Genomic DNA, 15,875 nt, shown 5'->3' on the forward strand with positions numbered 1-15,875 from the left:
TGGCACCAACTCCTGCCCACCACCTCCTACTGTAGCAGTTGTGGAGAGAAGAAGGAGAAGAAGAAAGTCAGGGAGAACGGCAGGGTAAGAGAGAGATGGGATTCAAAAGCAAGAGGATAAGAGAGAGGAGAATAAGCAGAGAAAGAGAAAAAAATGACACAAAAAATTGAACACTGTAGTCTTGTCCTTAAGTGGTTCTACAACTACACTAGCAAAACCTTAAATACAGTTTGGAAACACTCACATACAACATGAGTGCATATATACATACACTTAGCTTTACACATTAACAGTGGTAGAGATGTATTTTTAATAAGATAAGTGGCGGTGGGAGGTAAGAGGGGAGTTGGTGCTGGGCTGGTCCATCTGTCCCAAGCAGCCTCTCTCCCAGTGCTGCTGCCGCCCCCTCGTGAGAGAAGCACAGCTGTTACTGGAAAGCCCTACTGTCCAGAAAGGGGCTTGCACTCCTCCCCTCCATCCTCCATCCCTCTGTCCCTCCAGCCTTCCACCTCTCTGCCCAAACACCCCCGCAAGAGGATGAAACGAACCAGCAAGCCCAGCCACTGTGCAGTCAGCCTGCGCGTCTGCAATTTCAAACCTCTTTAGATCATTTTTCATGCTCACCAGAAATGAATAATGCACACATTAACTGGTGCCAGTTAATAAATTTCCGTCTCACTGCACTATATTTTTCAATAAGGGTCTAGCTGCTTCGTTTTGTTTTGCAAAACAGCCTCAGAGGGCTCCTGCTGCAAATTATCCCAGCCCCCCCTTTCCAGAGAGCCTTTCCTTGACATAAGAAATTATAAAATGATTATAAAATAGCTTAGATTTTCACTATTGCATGCATATGTTAGTGAGTATATTTGCCATTTTGTTATATCCGTGATCATTCATAGTGCTTTTCTCAGCTGAAGATAATACACCACTGCATTTTTCACAAGAGTACATCCTCAACATTCAGCCCCCAGGGCACAGCTACATAGAAACAGAATCAATCTTGGGGAACTTCCAGCCTTTGTAAGGGAGCCAAATTGGCAGACTAGGTCCATTATACCAGTTCAGCAAAGCCCTGGCTAGCATCTGGCCACACTGGACATTTTATAGCCCATCTCTAACTATTAATCATTGGCTGCGACATCATGGACTCTCAAGAGGGTGGCTGGATGCTCCATTACAGAGAACACCCATGAAAATGCCAGGGCATGTAGACACGACGGTCCCAATACCCACTGACAGTAGCCCTCCTTAAAATGACAGAGTGCATCCAAGCCAAGCGGACAGAGTGATGTGAGAGAAGCGCTGTGACAGGCGAGGGGACCCCTCCGAAAATGCCACCGTGCCCTAGTGGCCCACAGTGTTGTAGTGCACTGGTAGTATCTGTTCTGAGGTCGTGTCATGTAATATGATCTAGATGAAGCGGGCAGGGTGGGTCCCTCTTTGGGATGCGGATGGGGTGTCAGACAAGCTGCTCCTCTAATAAGGACTGCCATTCTAATGATCACTCAGTCGGCCTAACCTCCGACCCTTACTGTTATAAGAAACAGAGGGAGGGGCAGGCTGGGACGGTGGGAAGGACTGCGGGTTCAAATGTGCAGTATTTACATCAATTAGACAGGCAAGATGGAGGTGCCCATCAGAGGCCATTAGGATTGTTGTGGTTGGGGGGAGCAGGAGGGAGGGACAATGAGGGCCCTACAGCAGCCCAGCAGACACATCATAGGACTGCCCTTGATCACATCCTGTCACATTGATGAGAACTCTGTCAAAGCCACTCGTACAGATGTACTGTAGGTTTGACTGTGCGTGTGTCTGTGTGCGCTTCACGCTACCATTGCCTGCTTCCAGCCCTCCTCCAAATATCAAAAAATACAATAAAACGACTCATGGTAGACACAGTACAGTCTCTACCTCCCAAAATGTATAGGTTTTCTCAACCATACTTCTGAAATAATCAAATCGAAAGTCCCTGTTCTTCTTTGGTGACCATCACACGTATTCCCGCTGCTGCTTCATTTCATGTCTCAGGACATTTCCATGTAGCCATTTTGATAAGCCCTGTGTTTCTCTATTTTGTTGGGGGGTTGGTGCTTATCAGATGCAAAATAGCACACCTGCTGTTCCAAAACACCCTCAGTGGGTTCAAATTAGTGCTCCCCTGCTTCTTGTTCTTCTATTGAATATTCAGCTGCAACAAAAGGATGACAAGGTTTTTCTTTTTCATAATGAGTTCTGTGGCAATCAAAACAAAATACCTTGTAGAATTTAGTAATTTTTGAGTGGTTTTGGCTGTGAACAATCAGACATGATTCTCCTGAATCCATTGATTATACTGATCAAAACTCATCAGTGTGATTAATGGAACACAATAAAAGAACCCCACCTGGGAGCTGATTTCATTATCATTGTAATGGAGCATCTAAGCAGGTAAAAGGTGTACAGTGAAAACCCAGAGAACAAGGGAAGGACTTCATAAAGCAGTAGTATCCCATCTTTTATTAATGTCACTCCCTAGGACAGCAGGTTTTTGTCAGTCAGAATGGATAATGAAGATGTTGGCAGGGCCGGTGAATCCATCCCTTTAATACTCACATATTTTATGATAATGAAAGGTACTCAAAGAATGATTATGATAAAAGTGGACTCCCCCACTGATGTGCCAGCACAGCTGTGCAGCTAGACAGTCAGCTGCAGGCACCGAATAAAGGGATCACACAGCAAGTAAAGAAAGAATCCATAAGTACATAAAGTGAATAGCTGATGGTACTGTAGCCAATCTTACACTGGCAGCACTGCATGTTACACGGCATGATGAAAAATAATATGAAGCAAAAGCTTTCCGTCTTGAATGTCACTATGAAAACCTTTTTGATCTTATTCTGTCTGCATTCGCTCCATAGCATGAAGCCTTTTCACCATACTGACCTCTACATGAGTCTTGTTGAAACAGGTTTAATCTTTGACAAAACAATACTTTGAGTGTGCTTTGTATGCAGGCTATTTGTTTTGGTTTCACATATACAGTATCTACCACTGACTCTTTACATCAAAGCAGCAAAAATAAAAACTGAGCTGAGTAACAAAGAAAATTTCATCATGTGATATTAAGCTGCATATTTAGCAGGCCATATATATAGAGGACATTGATGGTCGTGTGTGCTTTGGCACCCCCGACGAGCATATCAGTAACATCTTCCAAGCATCAAAGCATCAAGTGGTGTATTGTACTGTATGTGTAAACAAACTTAGCAGCCCCTAAAGCAAAGCCATACCAACCCGCAAGAGCTTCAAAAGTTTCCTGCAAGCTGTAGGAAGCAGGTGAAAAAATAGAAGTGCAATGAACTTTGACCTCGGGTGCACACTTGTTGACTGATGTTTCACACTGGGGTCGCCTTTTCCCTCGGCAGCGTTCTTCAAGAGGAGCAGGCCTGTGTGAGAGTATATATGTGTGTGCGTGCATGCATAGTCCCCGGGGAGATCATCCCCATCTCCCTTTGAAGAATCTGTGCTTCAGAGCTGTTTTCATACAGCACCGGCCATGGGTTTCCTGTCTCAGCTGACCCCTTGTCTCCTCTCGGACACTTCAGAAAAACTTCTCAGCACAAACACCTTTCTCCCATTAACTACAGAGGCTACAGGGGGAGAGGGGAGGCAAAGGGGGTTTTGAACCTCGGAGTGCCATCCCACTCAAGAACAAAGAGATGGGTATTAAAAAACAAACATGATAACCACATCAGCCCACCAGTGGTCAACACTCACGGACAGTCAGCGTGCTGTGTTTTTCCTACTTGAGTAAAGATGCTGTGGTCCTGTGCAGATTAATGCTCTTGGATCAAACTAAAGCAACATTTGAATATAGGAACATTTGGGACTCCTGACAGAAGGCCAAACCAAATAAATTTTACAACAGATTCTCTGGATCCGCACATGCATGGTGCTCTGTCCAGCTGACACAACACAGGGTTAGAGATGAAAAGGGGACGGGGTTCAGCAAGGATCAGTTCCACATGGCCTTCAGATGGGGCAACAAAACAACACAGTGCAGACGACCATGTAACCAGTACAGGCATCCAGCACACCTGCCCCAGACACATCTCACACCAATGAAATCAAATTAGATACTTGATACACAAGCAGTCTCATACATGAAAAAAACCTTTAAAAAAAAAAAAAAAGTTTAAACTAAAAAAAAAAGACAAATTGCAACTGTGCAACATATGGTTTTTTCCTTTTGTTTTCCTTTTAAACAACTGAAGCGCTGCTTGTTTTTTTTTCTCCAATGAACAAAACTAGAACCTGATACACAGATCGTGGTCTTTATTTCCAAACGGTACAAAGACAGAAGTAGTGAGATAAAAATCACACCAAGTGGAACAATGGGAAAATTTGTTTTACGGCGGGCAGGGGTCCCAGTAGGTTCCCTCAGGTTGTGCTGAGCTTAAGCTGGTCCAGTTTGCGCCGCAGCATGTTGTAGTTGTCTCTGGTCCCAGGAGCCTCAGGGTCCAACTTCAGAGACAGCTCATAGTGTTTCTTTGCCAGCTCCAGCTTTCCCCAGCGATGATACAGAACAGCTGAGGAAAAACAGAAATGCTCTTCAAGCTGAGAAGCAATAACCTTTCTAATGCTATTCATTTAGTGCATTCAATACAGGTCAGGCAGGCTGCACAATTTTGCTTCTGCTAATATGCACAGTTGTTCTTATATCTTTTGAGCGCTTAGAATCTTTCATCAACTGTGTAAAATGTGTGATACAACCAAAGTTGCAGTAGTCTTACCTAAATTGCCATGGCAACTAGCAGCATTTGGGTTGATTCGAAGGGCTTGAAGGAAGAAGTCCTCAGACTCCTGAGGAAAATAAAAAACAAAATTTTGAAAAACAAAACAAACAAAAAAAACAAACAAACAAACAAACAAAAACACAGAATCATCCATGCTGAATCATCCACACTACTTGTAAGGAATAAAATCACCAACATGCACAAAAAATAATATTATGAGTTGAAATGTTTATACAACGCTGACTGGCCTTGTATTTCTGTAATTTCCCCAGGACGTTAGCCAATGAAAACATGATAGTGTGGTCGTTGGGGAGGAGCTTCAGAGCCTCTCGGCCGATCAACTCTGCCTGACCCAAGTTACCTCAAAGACAAAACAGACAAGTACAAAAAATATCACACATTAATTTTTAGTGACACACACACCACACATAGAGCTTGACACATACACGCTCACAAAATTTTTTTGTGTTATCTACACAATATGTTAACCGACACATATACTACTAAAATTGTGTGTTAACATTCAAACGCGGTTAAAAACTCAAACTCAGAGATGCATTGGTAATAACAGTTGGTATACAGAGAATCTGACTGCTTGCTTTATTTGTCAGTAGTGTCTAGAGCAGAGTTTTTCCTTCTCCACACATGAAGGAGCGGTTTAGTCTCCTAATTAAGGTTGAACACAAGGCCCACTGGGTTATTGATCTCTGTCACAGACACGTCTGATGTCTGGCCAGAAATGGAGAAAGAAAGAGAAAGGAAGGGAGACAGACAGGGAGACAGACAGGGAGACAGACAGGGAGACAGACAGGGAGACAGACAGGGAGACAGGGAGATAGTCAGACAGACAGACAGACAGGTCCTGAGTCATGGCCTGTGCCCTTCAGACACAGCTTGCCAACATGCAACTACATGTGTGACTGTTTCTGAGTGCATGTGCCTGAATCTACACTGATTCTGCCTTTTGTTTGCGTAATGATCAAAACAAAAGGGGGGGGGTACCAAAGAGAAAAGAATATTCCCATTTCCTTCCTATTCGAAAATGACACCTATTGTTCTTCTTTTCTCTCTTTTTTTTGTTTGGTGGGGAGCTGCGGAGAGGGGTAGAATTATTTCTGTCAGATTTGGGGAACAAATGCAGTGGGGGGACTCTGAGGGGGCGCTGTTCTGGCTGTGCTTGCCCACGTTTGATCAGGAATATACTGGGCTCTGATTGGACAGTTCCAGTGCCCTCCTGGGAGACTCCGCCCCCGCGGGAGCGGCTTCTGACAAAACGGCTCGAGCGTTTGGAAATCAGAGCATTCTCCACACGGCAGGGAAGAGTGCCTTCAAAACTCATAACACAAAGCTTTAATACATAAATTTCAAGCATTGCTGATTCCTGCTCTTCCGGTCTAATCTTGTTGGCCATTTAGATTTCCTGCCTTTCCAAAATAACAACGCTGTGTTTCTTGGCTGTTAATGCTGAAACAAACTGCACCCAGGACAGAGAGTTCTTTGAAAGAAAAGTGACTCATAAAATTCACCATGGGTGTATATTATTAGGAATAAGAATAAGAATAAGATTATTATCATCATAATTTTTTTGTTGTTGTCTGTGTATTAAAAGACCTTTCAGTCAATTTAGGAGTGATAGCACATTAGTTGGGGAATGATTTTTTTTTTTGGAAAATGGGCCAGACTGCCAAAAATGACGAGTGCTTGGTTTTCTGTAGAGTATTTACAGTATGTGTGTGTGCATTTTGTCGCTACCAGTGTTGTCCAGCAGAATGACCATGTTGTTCCATGCCAGGCTGTGGTCAGGTTTCAGCACTGTTGCGTTCCTCCATGCGTTCAGGGCATCCACGTGTCTGTTCTGGTCCGCATACTATCATGAAGAGATAAATAAAGGATAACCCATCTCAAATAGTATTTTTCTTTTCTTTGTGTACGCCAAAAAAGAAAATAAATAAATCAACCATTATACAGTAGTTTTTTTCCATTGTTAATTTTGTTCAGATTCATAGCATCCAGGTTATCGAGAAGCACCATGCAAACCCAACCATAAGCCTTATTTGCATACAGCCTCTTTATTCTTTAAAATCAGCACCTCATAAACAAAGTTTACACCCTGGAGTCTCACCAAGCGTCCCAGGTTATAGTAGCAGTCTGGGTATTTTTTCCGGAAGCGGATGGCGTTCCAGTAGCTCTGCTCTGCTTCCTCAAATTTCTGCAAGCTGTTCTGAACTATTCCCAGATTCATCCAAGCAGCAGCAAAGTCAGGTCTGCACAGATTAAAACATACAATGGGATCAGTAGGAGCTTTTTTGAAGTTATTTGCTTTTGGAACCAGTGAAATGAAAAGGTAATCTGTGAATTAAAGTAGTTTGTGTTGGTCGACGTACTGAATAGAAACGGCTTTAGACAAGAGCTGCTCGGCCTCAATTAGTTCATTCCTCTCTTTCAGGATATTCCCCAGGTTGTTCATGGCATGGACATAGGTAGGATGTAGCCTGAAAAGACACAGAAAATGTGCAACACAAAGTCTAATTCTTGCTTACTTGTTAGTAGTTGATTTGAATGCCAATGCTTGTGAGGAGACATACCTGATTGCCTCTCTGTAATATCTGATAGCAGCAGTGGAGTTTCCTCTGTCAGCCAGGTTCTTACCTACATTGTAATGGACCTGAGGAATCAGTCATAAACACATAAGGCATCAGAGTGCAACTTCAAATGTTTGGTTGTAATTTATTTCCACGTGTAGACTACAAGACTTTATTGACACATGCTGTAAAGAGGCAGGCACACATGGAAAACATGGATTTTTACCTTGGCGTTGAGCGGACAGACAGACAGGGCACTGGTGAAGAGGCTTTGCTCCGACCGCCACTGGGAACTGCGGAGGGCACAGCGAGCTACATACATACACAACAGTGCAAGCACTGACACACACAGCAGCTTCTGTAATGTGGAAGAAAAAAACGAAAAAGAAAAGAGAAGACATTTAACCAGGCATGTGTGGTCCACAAAATTTTGGCCTGGTTTGTCATGTTGCAGACGTTTTATTATTATTTTTTCAATATTCATATTCTTTTCTGGCTAATAATGATGTTTTTGAACCAACCTTGCAACACTGCAAAGGTGGGCGGGTGTGTCTGATTGACCAAGTTCGTCAACCAACCAGACATGCCCGCCGTGGCTACTATAGATGAACAATATGCTGAAAATAGTATTGATTCACTTCTCAAAAATCCGTTCAGCCGGAGGATGTTATCAGAAAAGCTCACAGGGAAAAATCTAGGACCAGACCAGCTGAAAGACTTGAATATTAAACAGCCTTCTGGACGTGATCGAGGTAAGTGATACACTCAGAGTTTTGCTAGTAAGTGGTATCAATGCACCCAAAAGGTTAGCTGTTCCACACACAAAGCCCAGGTTCATACAGTGAAACTGTCTGGAATAATGCAGCCATCATCCTGATAAATCCTGAGCTCCATCAGAGCTGTCTGAGGGGGGGAAAAAAAAAAAAAAAAAAATTTCAGAAGCTAAGAGTTTAATTCTTTTTCCCTGAAGATTTTCCTCTGTCAAGTCAAGTTTACAACTACAGTTTTTAGTTTTGCTGCTTATTGTAATGACCATAGTAAGCGGCTGCAACGCGTTCTGGCTCTTTCGGGCTACCAGAGACAATTCTGGAAGATCTATGAGCCTTGTGTTTGGCACCTGGTTCTTTTCCCCACTCCACTATCTTTTATCTTACTGTGGTTATACTTGTAAAGTGAAAGCAGCTGCTAAGTGGTCACCAAAAGATACTTTTTTATGGGTAGGAATATCAGGGTAAGCCAGAGGCAGAGGCAGGGTTGGGGGCGACTATTCGGTTACCCGGTGGGGGAAAAAAAAAAAAAAAAAAAATGCGTTACATGCTCACGGCCAAAATACGCCGAGCTACCTAACTGCCACCCAGTGGCAAAGTCACACCAGGCCACTGCATTTAACAACTATGTACTGTAAGTCATTATAACCCTTAAGTTTAAAAATAAATTCTCTGTGACTCAGAGTTTACAGCCTGTAAATGTATCTATTTGACACGTGGCCACCACCTGCTGTTATCGTCCCTTTATAGGTGAGTCACAGTCATTGCTCATGTCTGGCCCTACTCTGAATCACTGAGCTACTGAAGCATCAAAGTTGCATAAACAGGTGGTTAAATAAAAGAGTTTAGAACCAGGACAGTGTGATCCATTGGCTGTAGAAACAGAGAGGTCATTAGGTTGTATCATTGCTGGAAACCGAGTGTTCATCAGGGTCCATCAGCACCACGTGGTAGCTCTTATTTTGGTTTGATCTTTTTGGTATGATTTAGCCCTACCCTGTATTTGGTCCAGCAACAGCAGCAATGTCCCAGGGAGTAGGCCAGCAGTAGGCAGTAGCCAGCCGAAGACAGATAGAGTACTCTCTCAGCAATGACGAATCCCACCCTGAAAAAAATGTTACAGGCTGGCAGAAAAGGGACCATCAGCAGCACCAGACCCAAGGTCAGTGTCCTGGCAAGGAGAGGAAAGGCCACAGAAAACAAAAGGATTACATACAGATACGTAACACTAAAAAATTCAAGTCTGACACTGTTTGGAGAAGAAATTTGGGCTTAGGAAATGTAGGCTCAATAAACCATCCAAAAACCATCCTGTACTCAGGAAACTTTCCCTATGAACCACACACACAGTCTGTCTCTATACCAGCAGAGAATTTGAAAACTCCTGTAACAGCAATCGAGACATGGTGCTCTGGTCACACTGCAGTGGATATGATACAATTTTCATAATCAAGTGTAAGTCTAGAGAGGCCAAAATGTACTTCATCTCATCTACAGAGTGTGCAAAGATGGCTGTGCTTGCTTACCTCCTCCTCTGGCTGTCCTGCGAGCATAAGGCTTGGCTTATCAAGCCTATCAGGACGCACCAGAGCAGCAGTAGCCACACCATCCTCCAATCAGTGGCTGACTTAATGAGAGGCACACAGCCCATGGACCAATCAAAACACAGCCACCAGGGACACAGCAGCAGCCAGGCATTCAGAGAGTAGTAGTAATTATAGTTCACTATCTGCCAATCAAAGAGGAACAGGAGGGTTGAGGGAATGGAAGAGAGCAGGGAAAGATGAGGAAAGAACAGCATTTCAAATTTAGAATCAAAGTCAATCACTATGTTTAAAAATGATAAAGATTACTTAGATCAAACACAATATTAGATGTTTCATTTGACTTAAACGATGTACGAATGAAATATGCTTCATTCAATTTATAACAGCGTAGATCCCAACATACACTTTGGCCTTAATGAATTGAGAAAATAAAAATAATTTTGGGATGTTATCTTGTATAGCTTTAGCGAGTGATTAAATGTTGAGTCTCAGATTAAATAAACTCCATGAAGAAGTCTTACTTACTCTAAGAAATATATTTTCTGCAAAAGAGGCAGGGTTGTCTACTTCAGTGAATGCTGGTGGTCCTGTTCCCATGATCCTCCAGCGTGCATAGAGCATTGAGAGTCCTCCAAGACCCAAGAGAGCCAATCGTGTAAGCAGTCCTGTTTGTAACATCTCACTTACCTGTCAGAAAAATATTACCACTTGTCACTGACAAATAACAGTCCATGCTTGTTTGTTACTTTCAAGCACTATTTCATCATCACAGTGTACGGAAATCTGTATTGCTTTACTTAAACAATGTATGTGATGTGACATTAATCATACAAGGGAGTAAGGGAGTGCATAATTTATGACAGAAAAGAGGGGGAGGGTATATAAACGGCAACTCACATCGAGTGGATTCTTCCTAAGGAGTAGCCTCTGGCTGAGTTCATACACATTAACATTACAGATCAGGAGGACATCAAAGGCTGCATTCACCCCCTGAAGGAAAATACATAGAAAAGGAAGGAGAAATGACATTTAAATTTATATAGGTCAGCAACAAAATGAATCTTTAGCTCCTACTGTACACGTGAAAAAGATGAGACTTGGGTTTTTCACATAAGCAATTAATTAAACAATGTTAAACGCAGTAGTATAGTATTTAGGATGTGTCACTGATGAGATATCATTTAAACACTGTTACTTTTGGGTGTGAGGAAATCATTAAGGCACTGAAAAATGGCTTTACAAAAAGACTTCATACCAAGACTGTGATGCCTTGTTCTTTAAAGAGCATTGCTGCAGCACACAGCAAGAGGCTGACCACAACCCACTGGACAGAAAACTTGTCATCTCTGTCATTCCCTGGGAAAACAAAGCCACCAGTGAGTTGGATATGGACAGTTAAGGCTTAAAATGTAGGTGTTCAAACATGTGCATTTAAGAAACGAGCAGCTCCACGGTGTTTGATGCTGGAACTATATTTATCAGCACATACGAACAGTCCTTTGTACAGTACAGAATAACAGTATACATAAAGAGTAGTACTTAGAGTTAGAGTTAGATACCTACCTCTGTTGAAGGCCTTGCAGTAGGTGAGGAAAGAGAGCTGGAAGAACAGAGCACATAAAAGGTCTGCTCGACCCACTATACCAGCCACCTTATTGAGATGAAGAGGGACAAGAGAGAGAGAGAGAGAAAAAGTTAAACTTCCAAACATACATTTAGAAACAGCATTATGACATGCATCCTTTCATATATGATTCCATTTTGTATCACATCTTCCACATCATATTCTTTTTTGCATAGTGCATCCAGTTACAAAAAGGGACTTCATATGGAATGGCTTATTAACAGAGGTAGGAAGAATCACTCATTACCAGCGTGGCCTGTTGGTGTGTGTGTTCTATAGAGTGTGTGGGTACAGTATGGTTGGCATCCTGGGGTTGCCTGCTTTGATACATACAGCAGGCCTAAACCAACAGTCTGTCTGCCTCCCACCCCCCAGGTCTCACCCAGTCCTTGCCCTGCATGATTAAAGAGAATGGAGAGGGGGAATTGCTGCCTTCCAGCCAGGCTTTACAGCAAACACACATATGCTGGCAGGTCAACAAACAACCCAACACAGCTAATAGTCAGGCCGTGCTACCACACATACCTTTGCCCCTGCACTCCCAGCTGAGACAGGGCTTTTGTTCTTGGCATGGAACCACTGCATGTTTAGTATTAAAACCTCTGGACTGGTGTGTCATATTCCACAATGCACTGCTTTACGGAATAAATGTTGTTAAGAAAAAGTTTATTCGTAGCCCAAAATCACAACCAGTACCGTGTCTCAATGGGCTGTACAACACGGCAGCGGCAACTGTGCCCGACCCTGCCCAAGTAAAAAGCAACAACAGGAGGTGACCTAATTTGATACAACTGGTGCATCAGAATTTAGGAGAAAGAAAAATTGATCTAAATATGTAATATTCAATCATGACATATTGTTCAGATGCAGTGTGTCCAACTGTGGTCTAAGACTGAAAAATTATACAGTATTCACCTCAAGTGCAGGTACCAAGTGCAGATTTCACCTTAAACCTCTGCTTAAAATATTCTTAAGCGTTTTACCAATTAAGAGAAATCTGGTTTCTTCACTTCAGGTCGGTCACCCACTGTGTCAAAAAATGGAACCGGCAATAGCATGAAGTGCAACTCTGAGACAAGGGATGTGTGTTTAAGGAGGGAAAAATAATGGAGGAGGCAACAGTTGCACGTTTTTGTTCCAGTATCATTGTTCTGTCATTACTGTACAGCAAGGGGAGACAGTGTTTCAGTAGAGTTTCTAAACAAAGCCCATCCAAAACTTTCCAAGTTTTATCTTCCACCATACTCATCATTACTCAGTAAAAGGCGGAATTTTTCTGCAACGTCACACCCCGTTTAGATTTATCACACAAAGCTTTTTTTTGTTTTTTTGTTTTATACACAGTTTTGCGTTTTCACCATTACAAATGCTGCTGTGGCCGGTGATTTGATGAACTGTGTTAAGAAAAGGTTTTTTTTTTCCTGTATTTGGTGGTTAGTGTTTTCCTGCAACATTTGCTTTTAGACATTATTATGTAATTTGTGGGTTGTCTGCAACCAAATTTGGAGCGTTCACTTGCTTGTGGTGTAAGATTGAAAAAACAAACCGCTGTTTGTGTCATCCACTCTCAAATCTGGAAGTACTGTATCTAACAGTGTACGCAAATAACAAAGAAAAAAAACATAAAATGTGTGTTAATCTCAAAGTCAACAGCTGTATATACAGTTATTGTGTTTATTTTAGGCATTTAAGTCCCCCATCCTGTATACTAACAATATTGTGCATCCTCTTGCACTGCTGTATTTGTCAGAAATGAAAACCAAACTTTCTTGAACTTGATTCTGAACTCTGCTTACACTTTCTGTGTGGACTGGGTGTGCAGCAAAGAAGAGGGCAGCAAGCAGAGAAGTCTTGGGAGCGTGGTTCAGTATCCTATTGTTCTCATCATAGGCTAGTCCACCAATCAGTATAGCAAACACATCAATCATGAGGGCGGATATGACAGCATGGAGGATGATGTTCAGCACGTGGAAGCCAACAGGTTGCAGGCCTCCAGCCAAGAGGTAGTTCAGCCTGCAAAAACAAGAGGGGTAAATAACTGATGATACATGTATGGTAGGTGAGGGAAAGAAGTTAAACAGGCCAGATGCAAGTGCTATTAGTATGGTTACATGCTTTTAACACTGTGATTTAAGTGTGAGTTTGAGTTCATACAGTAAATGGGAGTCTTTACCTAAATGTAAGGACAGTGAGAGGTCGATAGGATTTGTGACTGGAGTTGCTACTCAAGTTGCTTCCCCAGAAGTCGTTGGTCCAGATGTTGTTCAGGGGTGTTGTTGGTTTCAAGTCCTGCAAGGGAAACGCAGAATTAGACTGATGCCAGCAACACTGACCTGCGCAGGATGCCACTCTCTTGTTGCAGCATAAACAATGTCATAAAATGTATCATTCTTGCAAAGGGGGGGGGGGGGGGTGTAATCATTGTTTTTGCAACTGTCTTTATGTGGGGTTCAAAAATAAATTAGATAAATTACCTTGTTGTTGACAATTGCTTCCGAATCGTCAAACACAAACTCCCCGTCATAACTGTTAATGAAGCACAGGAGTGCCACCAGGGCAACTGTGACCTTGGCCTGGACTGGAGCAAGCTTTGGCAGGGGAATCCGGTGATCCCAATAAACTTCAGACAATGCCATGATGCACCGGGTCTTGGGTCATTCTGCATCACCGGGCGGAGGGGGACGGTTGCAGGCAGACAGAGTCATACTGGGTCAGCTGCTACAAATGCCGTCCAAATCATGGGCTGTAAATACTTGCAGTAAAACAATAAGCAACTGTCTCGATAATAAAAGCACAGTCTTTATTCGATGGGCGGACTCATACCTTATCTTTGGAGAGACATGTTGCGAGAGGTCACCCCGTCTTGTGTAACTCCCATGTTAGCCTCTCTGCCAGCTGGCTAGCTAGCAAACGTAAACGTTAAACTCGCTGAAAGAGGCGAGGGTCGTACCTGCCAACCAACGCAGTGACTGGCTTGGCACTTTCTGGTGGGGAGGTGAAACACCTACACTGTCACGGGCGACTCCATGACGGTGCAACGTGAAGGGGGCAGCCTGAAACCTAGCAAGCTACTTAAAAGCGTGGCTCTAGCATGTCTTGTTAGCGGGTGCGAGAACGTGACAGACGCACGGCAGTCGCCGCATCGGGTAACACACACACGCGCGCGCGCGCGCGCTGTGCGTTCCACGCGTCTCGCCGTGGAACCGGGAAGATTCTCGTCCGCGTTAAAGCGGTCCCGGCGAGAGGCGCCGACGGAGACACTCGCGGCTATAAACAAATACACACGCTCAAGCTCCAGCACTTCCCGTGCTCAGCGTCTCCATCACGTGTTCGTTTTTCAGCCAATAGCAGACGCGATGCCGAGCGCAAAAAAAAAAAAAAAAAAAGGGGCTGTGAGTGAAGTTTGACGGCGAGCGGCGTGTGGTAGCCGCGAACACCCAGGGCTGGGGCACGGAAACAAGCGTGATGTAGTTCGGTCTCTCAAAGAATTTAACTGTTCTTGCACTTAATAAAAAAAATAAAATAAACAAAGATACTGAGTGATAGTTCATCAGCTGAGGCCGAAAGCTCTACAAAGCTCTTTACCCTCTTTCTTCACCTCTCCCAAGCAGATGTGGAGATCATGAAAGTCATTCTGCCAACTGGATCTAGCCACAGGTTCGCTCAGTGAATTTGCTTGCAAAGTTTGTTTTTACAGTACCCCGTCCTCCCGGAACAATTTACAGTTTTGAAGCGTCTCACACACACACACACACACACACACACACACACACACACACACACACACTGGTGACCGGATAGTCTCAGAGGGGTTTTGCTGGCGGATGTTACTTACTTGTACAGGCTGTCCTTGTGTTTTGATGCATCCTATGTAATTGGCCAAAGGGCCTTCCTCACTGAAGATAATCTGACGTGTTACATTAGAAAAGGCACAGCTGTAGATAATGAAGTTATTGCTGGCCGAGTTCCATTGAGCTGCTTCAGTCTCAGTGCATGCTGGCTCCCTGTCACACTGGCATGGCTTACTGGAGCAATAGAATGGAATGGAGCCACAGTTAGCGTTAATTAATCAAACCTGTGCTGTTCCTACTTTGACTAGTCAAAATGTCAGCTGTGAAAAAGGTTTCTTTATTTTGCCTTTCCTCTACTGTGATATTTCTCTTACTTCAATGTTTTTTAAAGGTTGAATAGTGTAGTTTTGTTATGCAAAAGATTCCTTTAGAGTTGATCTCTTTCTCTACCTGCTTTTACTGTCTCCTTTTCCCTCTATTTATCTACCTCTGCTGGCTCGGCCTCTGACTTGAATTTATTATCAAGTTATTGATTGTCCTTCTTCATTTCCCTTTTGCAGAACAGATGAAACACCAGATCAGTAACGGGTGCCAAACAGTTCTGAGCAGGCTTATCTATAGCTCATCCACACATGTGCCTGCACAAACATATTCATTGGGTGAGATCAGCCTTCTAAGTTTGCACAAAACAAAGCTGAGCTTTTCTCATTTCATTTTATTCTCAACCTGCTCACTTTGAAGTCACGCACCTGAAAAAGAGTTGTGTTTTTTTATTTATTTCGCCTC

General features: G+C 43.2%; 1 protein-coding gene across 6 annotated transcripts; it reads right to left on the minus strand.

Moving 5' to 3' along the window:
* Positions 1-4,295: 4,295 nt before the first annotated feature.
* On the minus strand, positions 4,296-15,304 carry tmtc4 (transmembrane O-mannosyltransferase targeting cadherins 4). Of its 6 annotated transcripts, XM_040149171.1 has the most exons (19): positions 15,134-15,303; positions 14,122-14,282; positions 13,773-14,016; positions 13,472-13,587; positions 13,095-13,311; positions 11,238-11,325; positions 10,930-11,030; positions 10,572-10,664; positions 10,200-10,361; positions 9,654-9,856; positions 9,124-9,298; positions 7,587-7,718; positions 7,364-7,443; positions 7,163-7,270; positions 6,901-7,042; positions 6,531-6,645; positions 5,027-5,139; positions 4,776-4,845; positions 4,296-4,571 (listed from the first exon to the last, which is right to left on the minus strand). In XM_040149171.1, the coding sequence occupies exons 3-19, from the start codon at positions 13,932-13,934 to the stop codon at positions 4,423-4,425; spliced, it is 2,226 nt and encodes a 741-aa protein (XP_040005105.1). In that variant the 5' UTR covers positions 13,935-14,016; positions 14,122-14,282; positions 15,134-15,303; the 3' UTR covers positions 4,296-4,422. The 6 variants fall into 6 exon arrangements, with proteins under 6 accessions (XP_040005105.1, XP_040005108.1, XP_040005106.1 ...); XM_040149174.1 differs by lacking the exon at positions 14,122-14,282 and having other exon boundaries at positions 13,773-13,957; positions 15,134-15,304; XM_040149172.1 differs by lacking the exon at positions 15,134-15,303 and having other exon boundaries at positions 13,773-13,957; positions 14,122-14,590.
* Positions 15,305-15,875: the final 571 nt, after the last annotated feature.

The sequence above is a fragment of the Xiphias gladius genome, chromosome 16 (genome assembly GCF_016859285.1).
Source record: "Xiphias gladius isolate SHS-SW01 ecotype Sanya breed wild chromosome 16, ASM1685928v1, whole genome shotgun sequence".
In the NCBI taxonomy this organism is placed as follows: Eukaryota; Metazoa; Chordata; class Actinopteri; order Istiophoriformes; family Xiphiidae; genus Xiphias; species Xiphias gladius.

Coding starts and splice junctions, on each gene's coding strand:
- tmtc4 (XM_040149174.1), bottom strand. CDS start 13,934: ATGGCATTGTCTGAAGTTTATTGGGATCACCGGATTCCCCTGCCAAAG. Junction 13,312..13,471: donor CTCACTGTCCTTACATTTAG/GTAAAGACTCCC, acceptor TTGTTTTTGCAG/GCTGAACTACCTCTTGGCTG. Junction 9,857..10,199: donor CAGAAAATATATTTCTTAGA/GTAAGTAAGACT, acceptor TTTGATTGGCAG/ATAGTGAACTATAATTACTA.